Source organism: Papaver somniferum, unplaced genomic scaffold, assembly GCF_003573695.1.
Source record: "Papaver somniferum cultivar HN1 unplaced genomic scaffold, ASM357369v1 unplaced-scaffold_89, whole genome shotgun sequence".
Taxonomy (NCBI): domain Eukaryota; kingdom Viridiplantae; phylum Streptophyta; class Magnoliopsida; order Ranunculales; family Papaveraceae; genus Papaver; species Papaver somniferum.
In genome coordinates this window covers 199890-214229 of record NW_020651970.1, presented here as the reverse complement: position 1 = coordinate 214229, position 14340 = coordinate 199890, and the positions used below count along the sequence as shown (strand labels likewise).

The following is a 14340-nucleotide window of genomic DNA, read 5'->3' as shown; positions in this document are numbered from 1 at the left end:
ATTGCATTTCTATGTACGTTGATTCAAGAAAATATGAAGGAAATCAAATTTCACAATAGATTAAGGATGAAAGACCAAGCAGAACTAATCTAATTCCTAACAAATTTCACCTATCTTGAATCAAATAGAAAGACAAAGACAACAAAAAAATAAAGAGTTCGTAAAAAGAAAGAGTTCATAAAAAATGTAAATAAAATTCAACATTTTTATGAATTCTTTCTTTTTGTGTTCGCTTCGTCTTTATATCTGATTCAAGATAGATAAAATTTGTTAGGATTTGGATTAGTACGGCTTGGTCTTTCTTCCTTCTTCTATTTTGAAATTAGACTTCCTTCATATTTTCTTGAATCAACGTACATAGAAATACAATTTTTACTAGACGTATTGCCTTAGAACATATTAATTGTAATTACAATACATTTTTCAAACTTTTTCTGTTAAAGATGAGTTTACCTAGTTTACAATTTAGTCTCAGAAATCAATTTCCGACTTATAACGAAGTGTGTAGACTTTTTTGAGTTAACTTATATAAAAATTCAACATTTTTATGAACTCTTTATTTTTGTGTTGGCTTTGTCTTTCAATTTGATTCAAGATAGATGAAATTTGTTAGGATTTGGATTAGTTATGCTTGGTCTTTCATCCTTCTTCTATTGTGAAATTTGACTTCCTTCATATTTTCTTGAATCAACGTACATAGAAATGCAATTTTTACTAGATGTATTGCCTTAGAACGTATTAATTGTGATTACAATACATTTTTCAAACTTTTTCTATTAAAGATGAGTTTATGTAGTTTACAATTTAGTCTCAATAATCTACTTCCGACTTATAACGAAGTGTGCAGACTTTTTTGAGTTAACGTATATAAAATTCAACATTTTTATGAACTCTTTATTTTTGTGTTGGCTTTGTCTTTCTATTTGATTCAAGATAAATGAAATTTTTTAGGATTTGGATTAGTTGTGCTTGGTCTTTCGACCTTCTTCTATTAGAAATTTGACTTCCTTCATATATTCTTGAATCAACATACATAGAAATGCAATTTTTACTAGACGTACTGCCTTATAACATATTAATTGTGATTACAATACATTTTTCAAACTTTTTCTGTTAAAGATGAGTTTATCTAGTTTACAATTTAGTCTCAGAAATCAACTTCCGACTTTTAACGGAGTGTGTAGACTTTTTTGAGTTAACGTATAAAAAATTCAACATTTTTATGAACTCTTTATTTTTGTGTTGGCTTTGTCTTTCTATTTGATTCAAGATAGATGAAATTTGTTAGGATTTGGATTAGTTCTGCCTGGTCTTTCATCCTTCTTCTATTGTGAAATTTGACTTCCTTCATATTTTCTTGTATCAACGTACATAGAAATGCAATTTGTACTAGACGTAATTCCTTAGAACATATTATTTGTGATTACAATACATTTTTCAAACTTGTTCTGTTAAAGATGAGTTTATCTAGTTTACAATTTAGTTTCAGAAATCAATTTCCGACTTATAAAGAAGTGTGTAGACTTTTTTGAGTTAACGTATAAAATATTCAACATTTTTATGAATGGTGTGGCAAGGGATATTGCGCAAGATAAACTTAAAGAGTTGGTCAGAGAATTCAAGCCTGTGATTTTCTGTATTGCTGAACCTAAGGTGATTTGCTCTTCTAGGTTCATATCAAGACTAAATATCCCGGGTTTTGCTAGTGATGTAATCCATAATTCCACGAATTCTTCTCTTGGAAATATTTGGATTTTTTGGTCTTCTGATTTTGCTAAACCTGTTGTTGTTTATATGAGTCGCCAGGCAATTACTATTACTACAGAAGGGGTGCTTATCTCTTTTGTACATGCTAGTTCTATTTAGGTCACCAGACGTAGATTGTGGCAACAACTTGATGAACCTGATGTAAGTATTCCGTGGCTTGTGATGGGTGATTTTAATTGTGTTCTGCGCAATGAAGAGAAAAAAGGTTGAGTGGAACCACCCCTTTCGGTATTTAGTGAGTTCGGTAATTGGATGCACGATAATAATTTATTTGAGGCTGATTCCTTGGGAAGTAATTTTACTTGGGGCAATGGTTAGTCTGGAACTCGTAGAATTATCAGTAAGCTTGATCGAGCTATTATCAATGAGGCTTGGTTTGATAAGTATGAGAATTGGCGGTGTAAAGCTCTTCCAAGGGAAGTTTCTGATCACTCTCCTCTTATAGGTTATCCTTTTATTAATTTGCGTCCTAAACGTGCTCCATTTAGGATTCAAAAAATATGGTTCACGCACCCTAATTTTTTAAGACTTGTAAATGACAGTTGGAATGCGCCAGTAGTGGGTAATCCAAATTTCATTTTTCCTTTCAAGTTGAAGAGGCTTAAACATGCGTTGAGATATTGAAATCTCAATGTTTTTGGAAATGTGAACATTCTTCTAAAGCAATTTCAGTTGCCTTTGGAGTCTGTTATCCGGTCTTCTGATGAGGACCCTTTGTTCGTTACCAAATTCAATGCAGTGAAGGAGCTTTTGGGATATTTTTTTTGGTAAGTCCAAAATTGTATTGATGAATAGCAAAATATTTACAAATAGTTTACAAGAAAAGAGGTCCGTAGGCCCCAAAAACTTACAAACTACTTAAATCTGAAGTAAGAGACATTAGGGTATTCTAATGAATTTAGAAAATAAGGTCTCTCATCATAATTCAGGCCTTCACCATTCCTTAGCAAGTAACCTCTTTTGGCCATTGCATCAGCTGCAAAATTAGCTTCCCGATAAGTATGAACAAAACGAATAGAATCATAGATTTCTTGAATTTTCCTCCACCGCTGCCTTGCAAACCATGGCATATTAGAATTAGTAAAGGCCATTACAACCCCCATAGAATCTGAACGCACCAGAATCTTCCTAACAACCCATTTGAGTGCCCACTCTAGTCCCCCGGTGATTCCATAAAGTTCAGCAAGGAAATTGTTTGTTCTACCAAGTCCAATACTCATTGCACCAATAAAATTACAATATGCATCTCGAGCCAGAACTCCAGCCCATGCGATTTCTGGGTTACCCTTGGCCGCACCGTCACAACATAATAACATCTCGTCCCTATTTGGAGGAGTCCAAAAGCACTCAACATGTTGAAAAAACTTCACTTGTCGATGCCTTACACGGAAAAAATTCAGAACATACAAGTCCGCAGTGGAGTTGTGCATAAAACTCTTTGTACGGACTGAATATTCATGAATTAAATAGAACACCCGCTACTTAAAAAAAGCTTACATTAATTGTCTTGTTTTGAAAATACACCAGATTTCTAGCATGCCACAGTTCAGCTCGAATCACCATAAGTGCCAAAAGCCAAAGATCCTTTATAATACGGCTCCTTTAGAGGATTTATAAGAATCAATCAAATTATATTTAGCCTGCAAGAAAAATATACCTGAGGTCCATTGCCAAATTTGAGTTGCAATGGAACAACTCCATAAAATATGCTCCAAGGACTCTTCATCGGACTTGCAAAGGTAACACTTATTAGCAAGATTGACCCTGCATCTAATCCTGATTTTGTCTTGCGTAGCACAAGCTTCTCGCACCAACTTCCAATTTTGTGCAGCTAAGTTTGGATGTATAACCTTCCTCCACAACAACCCATACACGTCCAAGACATTATACTTCTTCCTTATTAGCTGTTCTGCTGAACTGACAGTAAAGTTACCTCTCATCTCCGGCATCCAGACTCTATGATCATCTCCTCCTTGTGGCGTTGGTAAGTTATTCAAATCCACTCCCGCACGAAGCAAATTCTGAATATGATCGCCTTGCAGCTGCCATTCATTGTTAGAAAGCAAAGTACTTACCATGACAGTACTATCCATCTCATTATCACCAAGAATATCAGCAATACATTCATTACCATTCCAAACATCATAATAAAGAGAAGTGGCTCGCCCATCACCAAGAAGCACTTTCGTATTTCTATCCACAATATTATGAACCAATCTAACACCAGGCAAGATAGAAGATTTCACACCATATTGCTTAATTCTACCAGTCCGTGTAGTATATTTCGCCCATAAGAAACGCGTCCACTTCTTATTAGAAGAACGAATACTACACCAAAATTTCATGAGAAGAGCCCTATTTGTAACTGCCATACTTGTAATACTCAAACCACCTTCCTTCACAGGGCTGCAAACTTTGTCAAAACCAACCACAAACTTCCTCGCAACTTCTGAATCCCCGGGCCAAAGAAAATTGCGTATAACCCGCTCACATTGCATAAGGAACTTCCTTGGAAATTCGTAAACAGCCATATTGTGAATGGCATAGCTAGCAATCACAGAGTTAATAAGAACCACACGGTTTTGAAAAGAAAGCATTTTTCCTTTCCAAACTGAAAGTTGCTTCTTGATTTTATCAATAACATTACTTATATGGCGATATTTAACAGCTCAGGGCATAATTTGAACACCTAAATATCTGTCCGGGAAAGTAGAGACTTCTATACCAAGTAAATCCGTGATAGTTCTACAATGACTCAAGGTTCCACCTCCATAAAAAACCTTGTTTTTTGACGACATACTGTTTGACCCGAGGATGATTGATATTTACCAAGCAACGTAAGAAGATTATGCAAACTCTTCAAGTTACCTTTGCAAAATATCATTATATCATCAGCGAAAAAAAGATGAGTATGAGAAATACCTTTTTTCGAAAGCATTGGCGTCATTTTCTTCTCAAGAAAGAGCTTGGTGAGGTTTCTACTAAGAACATCTTCAATCAGCACGAAGATAAGAGGAGACAAAGGATCACCTTGACACAGGCCTCTATTAATCTTGAAAAAACCTTCTGGACTACCATTGAGGAGGATAGAAATACGGGCTGAACTGAGAATCGAATAAATCCAAGAACACCAGCTTTGGGGGAAACCATACCTTCGAAACACCTCTAAGACAAAAGACCAACTAACAGTGTCAAAAGCTTGAGTAATGTCTAGCTTTAGGCCCACATTGCCATCTTTCCGCTTAGTTCTCAGATCATTCACCATATCCGACGCCACACTGATGTTCTCATGAATATTTCTAACCTTCATAAAAGCAACTTGCTCCTCTGAAACCAGCTTATCAAGAACACTTCCCAAGTCTTGTAGCTAGGATCTTAGTAAAAATTTTAAAGAAAAAATTACTAAGACCAATAGGCTGAAAGTTACGAAGAGTATTAGCACCCCTTACCTTGGCCAATAAAATTAGAAGACTAGAATTTACCCCATTAGGAATCCTTTGTTGTTGCCAACAATAAATAATAGCATTGTATAGGTCTTGTTGAATCACGTCCCAACAATGTCTATAAAAACATCTAGAGAAACCATCAGGTCCTGGAGAACTATCAGCATCAAGGTCATAAACAGAAGCCTTTATTTCATCATAAGTAGGAATCGCATCCATTCTTTGATTTTCCTCCGTAGAGATAATATCATGCTCATCAATTGGAAGCTCTTCCCCATTAAGTTTAGACTCAAAATAAGACACCGTGTAATCTCTAATCTGGTCACAATTAGAGAGAATATTCCCATCATCATCTAACAATTCCGAAATCATCTTGTTGCTCCTGCGAGTTGGAATATTGGCATGAAAGAAAGAAGTATTACTCGCACCTTCAGTAAGACACTTATTACTAGATTTTTGCTTCCAACATAATGGATTGACGCATACGGATTTTCTGAAGTGTAACCGTGGCCTCCTCAGCAAAATTCAGCTTAGTTACGTCTTCCGGATCCTCATCAGAAATACGAAGAGCAACTTCCATTGTTAATTTAGCATGTTTGAGTCTAGCATTAATATTACCAAAAACACGTAAATTCCACTCCTTCATGTCAGCCTTTAATCTCTTAAGCTTGAAGGGGTATATATAAGCAAGGGAACCAGAAACAGGAGCATTCCAACTCTCCATAACCATACACATGAAATCAGGATGAGTGAACCACATTTTTTGAACTCTAAAAGGAGCTCTTTTAGGTCTTGAATTTACAAAAGGATAGCCTATAACCGTAGAATGATCAGAAACTTCACGAGGAAGAGCTTTACACCGCCAATTCTCAAACTTCGTAAGCCATGCTTCATTAATGACAGCCCGATCCAACTTGCAAAGAATTCTATGAACACCTGATTGACCATTGGCCCAAGTGTATTTAGAACCCAAAGAATCAGCTTCAAAAAGGTTATTGTCATCTAGCCAATCACTGAATTCATTAATAGCTGAAGTACGTGGTTCAAAACCCCCTTTCTTTTCATCATTATGAAGCACACAATTAAAATCACCCATGACCAACCGGGGATTATTATTATCAACTGAAGAAAGCTGCTGCCATAAGATTCTTCGTGTAACTTGAAAACAACTAGCATGAACAAAAGATATAAGAACACCTTCCGTTTCATTAGAAATAGCCTGTCTACTAGAATTAATAACAACCGGAGTAGTCATATCAACGTACCAGCAAATCCATAAATTCCCTTTAGACGAACCATCAAAATTATGTATAACTTCTTTTTTATAACCCTCAACATGTAAGCTCTGCAAAAAATTAAGAGTACAATGTACCTTAGGCTCGGCAAGACAGAATACGTCAGGTTTAAAATCTCTAAGTAACTCTTTCAATTTATCTCGTGACTCATCACAAGAAAATCCATTGATGTTCCAAAAAAGAACACGCATTATAAACTGGGATTGGAGGAGTTGACTAGCTGTGGAGAAACACCAGTATTCAAACCTGGTGAATTTCCTTTTATAACAAGGTTAGTTAAATTGTTTGTATCCAAATCCGTAGCTGAAGAGATTTCGAAAACTGAATCCTGTCGAGGAACCCTGGTTGCAACTCGAGTTAAAGCAGTAATCCATGCTCTCCTAGCTTTCTGGTCAGCTCTAAAGTGCGGATCACAAGAGCTTTCCGCAACTGCGATTGAGTTGAGAGCGTCAAATTTATTTTGCAAAAAAAAAATTCTCCAGCTAACAATTGATTACAAAGAGGAGTCGCGGGGATAACAAGAGTCCTATCAGGGTTAGGAATCATATTTCCAACCACACCTCACTTAGCACTCAGTGGCCTAGTTTCACCCACTTTGCCACTATGCACTAAAACTGAGTTTGAATCCTGCACTTGTTTAGTTCTCGCCAATTCAACAAAGGCAGATTCCAAAGCAGCTTTGGACTTAGTATATTCAACCTCCAACTGCTTAGCTTTCACCATCTGAGCAGTATACTCCAAATTATTAGCCTCCACCACCTTAGTAACTACAACTTCAGGGGAAACTGGATTTTTAGGCGCATTCTTACCCTTCCTACGTTTAGCAACTTGCCACTCACCAGAAACATTGTTAACTTGATTGGCATTGTTGTTAGACCTATCTCCAGAAGTATGAGACTAATTAGCATTACTCTTTTGTTGCGCAGGTGCCTAAATTGATGTTTGTTTCTTGCATTCCTGATCATTATGCCCAATAATCTTACACTTTGTGCAAAATTTTGGCTTCTTTTGAATCTCCACCGGCTGCCAGAAGTCCAAACCCCCTACAGTAACATGAATAGCATATGTAGACGTTTCAGCAAAGTTTATGTCAACCAAGACTGAAGCAAAGTGTCCATATTCATGTTCAAGAGTACGCTTATCTACCACTATTGGAGTACCCAATGATTTTTCCATGGCAAGTAGCGTTTTTTCAATCCAAAACTCTAGCGGCAAGCCTGGAAACTTGACCCACATGGAAGCGTTTGAGGTCCTTTGTTTGTCAGCGTCAAAACCTGGAAACCATTCAATTAGGTTTAGCTTTTGATGATCGAAAAACCACGCTTCAACGTTCAACAACTTGTCTTTATCAGCTTGTGATTGCAATTTGATTTTAAAGAAACCCCTGTTCATGGGAACAAATTGGACACGTCCCTGATCTAACTGCCATTGTTCCTCAAGGTTGTTCTTCACATCTTGAAAGTTAACTCCTTTTAAATCTAAACGCCCAATAAGGCTAAATTTCCAAATATCACATCCTTCCAAATAGAACGATTCAGGAAGCACCACAGCAGGTTTCCCTTCTTTCACAGTTGGAAATAGGTAGCGAACTTAGGTCTATTGAGGTTGTTGGCAACTGTTGTTTTCCCTTAACTTGATCGGCATAAGTGAGAGTTCTCAACTGAGTATTTTGAGAACTATCACCCATCTTGAATCACCAAAGTGATGATCCAAGATGAAGCGCGTGAATTTTTTTTTGAAAAAAACTGCAAAACCCTAAAATCGCCAGAGGAAAATTAGGAGAGAGAAAAAAGAAAAAATGATTATTTGACCAAGCAACAAAATATTATGCTTCGCCAAAAAGCAAGGAACAAATGGATTTTGGAGGGAGCTAGTAACTCTAGTTTTCTGCATAATAGCATTCGCATTCGTAGAGGTAATAACACTATTTCCGAGCTTGTGGATGATGCTGGTAATACTATCACAGATGGGGATCAATTGTGCCAACATGTTGTTTCTTATTATGAGAACAAGTTTAATGGTGTGGAAATGTCGGTTGAAGATCAGATTTTTGATTACGATCATTTGTCTATTACTTTGGAGGAACAACAGCATATGGACAGTTTGCCTATGGTGGAGGAGATTCAAAAGGATGTTTTTGATTTAGGGGCTCACAGTGCTCCGGGTCCTGATGGTTTCTCGGGTTGTTTCTATAGGAATTGTTCGGAGATTATCCAACATGATTTATTTGTAGCAATTCTTTTTGCTGGCAACATAAATTTTCTCCTAGTGGGGATAATTCGAGTCTTATTATTCTCCTGGCAAAGGTTAGAGGAGCTAATTCTCTTCGGAATTTTAGACCTATTGGCCTTAGTAATTTCTTTTTCAAGATCTTTACTAAAATTTTAACTACCGGACTGGGAAGTGTTTTGGAAAAACTTGTCTCTGAGGAACAAGTGGCTTTCATGAAAGAGAGAAATATTCACGAAAATATTAGCTTGGCCTCTGAGATGGTTAATGAGCTTCATATTAAAAGCAAGGATGGCGATTTGGGAAGGAAATTGGATATTTCTCAGGCTTTTGATACTGTTAGTTGGTCTTTTTGTTTTGGAGGTGCTCTGCAGGTATGGTTTCTATGAGGATTGGTGTACATGGATCCATTCTATCTTACAATCTGCTCGTATTTCTGTTCTTTTAAATTTCCGTCCTGAAGGGTTCTTCAAAATTAATAGCGGTTTACGTCAAGGTGATACCTTTTCTTCCTTGATTTTTGTTTTGATTGAAGATGTCCTTAGCAGGAACATTTCTAAGCTTTTTAAGGAGAAGAAAATGTCACCAATGGTTACGAGAAATGGTATTTCCCCTATTCATTTATTCTTTGCTGATGATATTATGATTTTTTGTAAAGGAAATATGAAAAGTGTGAGAAATCTGGTTTCTTTACTAGAGCAATTTCATCGTGTTTCTGGGGAAACCGTTTGCAGGCAAAAAAGTAAAATTTATTATGATGGGGGGTCTTTGAGTAGACGGAGAACTATTGTTGATTTTCTTGGTATGATTCTTGCTTCTTTTCCTGATTGTTATTTGGGAGTGCAAATCATGCCAGGGGCGGTGCGATAAAAACATATATGTACTGTCATTGATAAAATAAAAAATCAATTAGTTGTCTGGAAAGGTAAAATGTTTTCATTCCAGGACAGATTGGTGCTTGTTAAAACTGTCATTGCTAGTTATTCCATCCATAATATGGCGGTTTATAAATGGCCTCTAAAGTTCATTCAACAATGCGAAAGGGTGATTCAGAATTTTATTTGGTATGGGGATTCCGGAATATCCAGGGCATTTGTTGTTGGTTTTGATAATGTCTATTCTCCGCTTTCTGAAGGAGGACTTGGTCTTACCAGATTGAGTGTCATGAATAAGGCTTTGGTTGCTAAACTCTGGTGGAATATCAAAAGATCACATAAGAAATGGGTTCGGTTCTTAGAAGCTAAATACACTTGTAGGGACGATAGAGTGAAGGATTATGGGATAAAATCTACTATTCTGCCTGGTGTTCGTTGGGTTGATAGAATGGTTGCTCAAAATACTAAATCTTTGATTAGTGATGGGAGATCCACGTCTCTTTATTTTGATATCTGGTTGGTACCGTTTCTATCGCTGATATTTTAGGAGATCAGAACTTGGATAGGTCAGCAAAAGTGAGCGAAATAATTGTGGATGGGGATTGGTTTATCAATAATACTCACTGTGACAATTTGTTACGGGCTAGAGTTAATCTCGCTACTCTTCCCAGGTTGCGTCATGGACCAGATTTTTTTTTTGGATGCCGGATTTGAAGGGGGTTTTCTCTGTAAGTTCTGCTAGGGAGATTATTCGTCAAAAATATCATTTTCTTCTTGGAGTTGCTTTACTCTGGTGCAAGGCAGTTCACCCAATGCTTGCGGCAAAAAAATGGAAAATAATGAGGGGAGCCTGTGCGACTCTCGACAAAGTCCAAAGCGGTTTCAAGATCTCTCTTTCTAACAGATGTTGTTTGTGCAGGTCTGCGGAGGAGTCCTTAGACCATATCCTTTTGGTCGTGTACTTTTTCTCAAAGTGCCAGGACGTGGATAACTGAAATTTTTGGTTTACGGTCTCACCAAGATTTCATAATTGCTTACAAGTATGCCGAAGGAAAAAGTCCAATTGTTAAAGACTTGTGGTTGATTGCTGTGCTTGTTACTCGGTCTGAACTTTGGAATATTAAAAACAAAATTGTTTTTGAAAAGAAGACGATCAGCTGGAGTTTCTTTATGAAGCGCATTTTCACTCTTATTCATGATTATTCTTCGAGATTAAAGAGTTTCATGTTCAATTTTGTTGAGGAGTTGCAGATTCTGAATTTTTTTAAGGTACATCATAGACAAGTCAATCATACAGTTCCGGTGGAAGTTTTCTGAGTACCTCCGGAAAGGGGAGAGATTATGCTATGTTGTGATGGAGCAACTTGTGTTAATGGAGCCGGTATAGATGGAGCAGGTGTTGTAGTCTGTGATGAAGCGTGTAACGTTCTTGGAGCAATGAGCATTGGCATGGGCATTACAAATAGTTTTCTTGCGGAATTATATGGAATTATTGTTGGATTGGAATGGGCTGTCAAGTGGGGAATTAGACGTGTGCTGATTTGGTCGGATTCTGTTAGTGCTATTTATGCTTTGGAAAATATGGCTCTGCCTTGGTTTGTTATTCAACGTTGGGAAGATGTTCGACAATTATATGATTCAATCCGTTTTAAACATACATATCGTGAAACCAATTTTGCTGCAGATATTATGGCAAAAAGAGGATGTCAACTAGGTGAAGGGGAAGGGATAAACTATGATGGAAGACCTGATTTTCTTAATTCTATAGAATATCCTCATGTTTCTTATTTTATATTTAAATAGTTTATAAGTTTTTGGGGTTTCTCTAACCTCTTTTCTTGTACTCTATTTGTAAATATCTCTTTTATTTAATATAATTTTTTGACTTATCAATTTTTTTTTTATGAACTCTTTATTTTTGTGTTGGCTTTGTCTTTCTATTTGATTCAAGATAGGTGAAATTTGTTAGAAATTAGATTAGTTCTGCTTGGTCTTTCATCCTTCTTTTATTGTGAAATTGGACTTCCTTCATATTTTCTTGAATCAACGTACATAGAAATGCAATTTTCACTAGACGTATTACCTTAGAACATATTAATTGTGATTACAATACATTTTTCAAACTTTTCTGTTAAAGATGAATTTATCTAGTTTACAATTTAGTCTCAGAAATCAATTTACGACTTATAACGAAGTGTGTAGACTTTTTTGAGTTAACGTATATAAAATTCAACATTTTTATGAACTCTTTCCTTTTGTGTTGGCTTTGTCTTTCTATCTGATTCAAGATAGATGAAATTTGTTAGGATTTGGATTAGTTCTGCTTGGTCTGTCATCCTTCTTCTATTGTGAAATTTGACTTCCTTCATATTTTCTTGAATCAACGTACATAAAAAATGCAATTTTTACTAGACATATTTCCTTAGAACATATTAATTGTGAATACAATACATTTTTCAAACTTTTTCTGTTAAAGATGAGTTTATCTAGTTTACAATTTAGTCTCAGAAATCAATTTACGACTTATAACGAAGTGTGTATACTTTTTTGAGTTAACGTATATAAAATTCAACATTTTTATGAACTCTTTCCTTTTGTGTTGGCTTTGTCTTTCTATCTGATTCAAGATAGATGAAATTTGTTAGGATTTGGATTAGTTCTGCTTGGTCTTTCATCCTTCTTCTATTGTGAAATTTGACTTCCTTCATATTTTCTTGAATCAACGTACATAGAAATGCAGTTTTTTCTAGACGTATTGCCTCAGAACATACTAATTGTGATTATAATACATTTTTCAAACTTTTTCTCTTTTTTTTGGTAAGTCCAAATTGTATTGATGAATAGCCAATATGTACAAAGAGTTTACAAGAAAAGAGGTCCGAAGACCCCCAAAACTTACAAACTACTTAAATCTGAAATATGAAACATTTGGATATTCTAACGAATGAAGAAAATATGGCCTTTCATCATAGTTTAGACCTTCACCATTTCTTAGAGAACAACCCCTCTTTGCCATGTTGTCTGCCGCAAAGTTAGCCTCGCGATAGGTGTGCACAAAACGAATGGAAACATATCTACTTTGAATCAAATTCCACCTGTGTTTAACAAACCAAGGAACGTTCGAAGTTGTCAATGTTGTAATAGCACCAACCGAGTCTGAACGAACAAGGACCTTATTTTCAAACTTTTTCTGTTAAAGGTGAGTTTATCTAGTTTACAATTTAGTCTCAGAAATCAATTTCCGACTTATAACAAAGTGTGTAGAGATTTTTGAGTTAACTTATATAAAATTCAACATTTTTATGAACTCTTTCTTTTTGTGTTAGCTTTGTCTTTCTATTTGATTCAAGATTGATGAAATTTGTTAGGATTTGTATTAGTTCTGCTTGGTCTTTCATCCTTCTTCTTGTGAAATTTGATTTCCTTTATATTTTGTTGAATCAACGTACATAGAAATGCAATTTTTACTGGACGTATTGCCTTAGAAAACAAAAGACCAAGCAAGCAAATTTTTTCTCTCTCCTAACTTTAATCTGGCGATTTTAGGGTTTTCAAATTTTTTTCAAAAACTTTTTTCCGCGCTTCATCTTGGATCATCTCTTTGGTGATCAGAGATGGGGGAGCAATCGGTTGGTGAGTCTAGTCATCAAAAGCTAACGTTTGCTGAACTTGTTATGGGAAAAAACAAAAAAAACCATGTTTCTACTGCTATCGACATTACTACTCTACCAAACCCTACTATCAAAGATGGAAAACCAGCTGTGGTTATTCCGCATGATTATTATGAAGAGGGTTGTCAAATATGGTGCTTCAGTCTCATTGGGAGGCTGGATCTCAAGGGTATCAAACTCAATGATGTTAAGATTAACTTGGAACAACAATGAAAGCTTGGAGAGGCTAAGGTGCAGTTCATCCCCATGAACCGGGGATTCTTCATCATCAAGTTGTTAACACGGGAAGACAAAGAAAATTTTTATCGTGAGGGTAACAAGGATCCATGGATTGTGAACGAGCAACCTTTACGTCTGATCGAATGGTATCCATGGTTCGATGCTGATAAACAATGTACCTCTCACTCTACCGTCTGGGTCAAGTTTCCAGGTCTTCCGGTTGAAATGTGGGTGGAGAAGACGCTGTTAGCTTTGGGCAAATCTCTTGGAACTCCTATTGTGGTTGATAAGCGAACCCTAAACCATAAGTATGGGCATTACGCCTCAGTCCTGATCGATATTGATTTTGCAAAGCTTAATACAGATTATGTTTATGTTGAAGCTGGTGGGCGAAATTTTTTGCAACCATTTAAAATCTTGAAAAGGCCGAAATATTGTTCCAAGTGCAAAATAGTTGGTCACCTAGACTCAGAGTGCAGAAAGAAGCATGTTACTGCAGTTAATACGCCACCCGCTATTGCTAGTACGTCGCAGCAATCTAATGCTCTTTTTATCCACCAGGGTGACACTAATACAGCATGGCAAGTTGCAGGTCAAAAGAAGAATGGTAAAAAAAATCGAAAGGGAACAGTTGATTAACAACGTACAACCTGCTACTGTGAGCATTGAAGACACTGTTGAGTTGGAACAACAGTTACAAGATGAACTCGTGAATTCCAAAGTTGTTTTGCGCAGGGCTACAACTGAGTTTGAGAGATCCAAACAAGCTAAGCTTGCGCATTCAGTTTTAGTTAAAATGGAAAAGTCGTTGAGTATTGTTGCCTTGAATACTAAGCCAGTT

The 14340-nt window shown here is 36.3% G+C and overlaps 1 protein-coding gene across 1 annotated transcript; it reads left to right on the top strand.

The window, feature by feature from the left end:
• The first annotated feature begins 13526 nt into the window (after positions 1–13526).
• LOC113346043 lies at positions 13527–14138 on the top strand. The gene has a single exon (XM_026589650.1). The coding sequence runs from the start codon at positions 13527–13529 to the stop codon at positions 14136–14138; it is 612 nt and encodes a 203-aa protein (XP_026445435.1).
• Positions 14139–14340: the final 202 nt, after the last annotated feature.

Excerpts from the sequence above, each read along its gene's own strand:
- LOC113346043 (XM_026589650.1), top strand. The coding sequence starts at position 13,527 with ATGAACCGGGGATTCTTCATCATCAAGTTGTTAACACGGGAAGACAAA.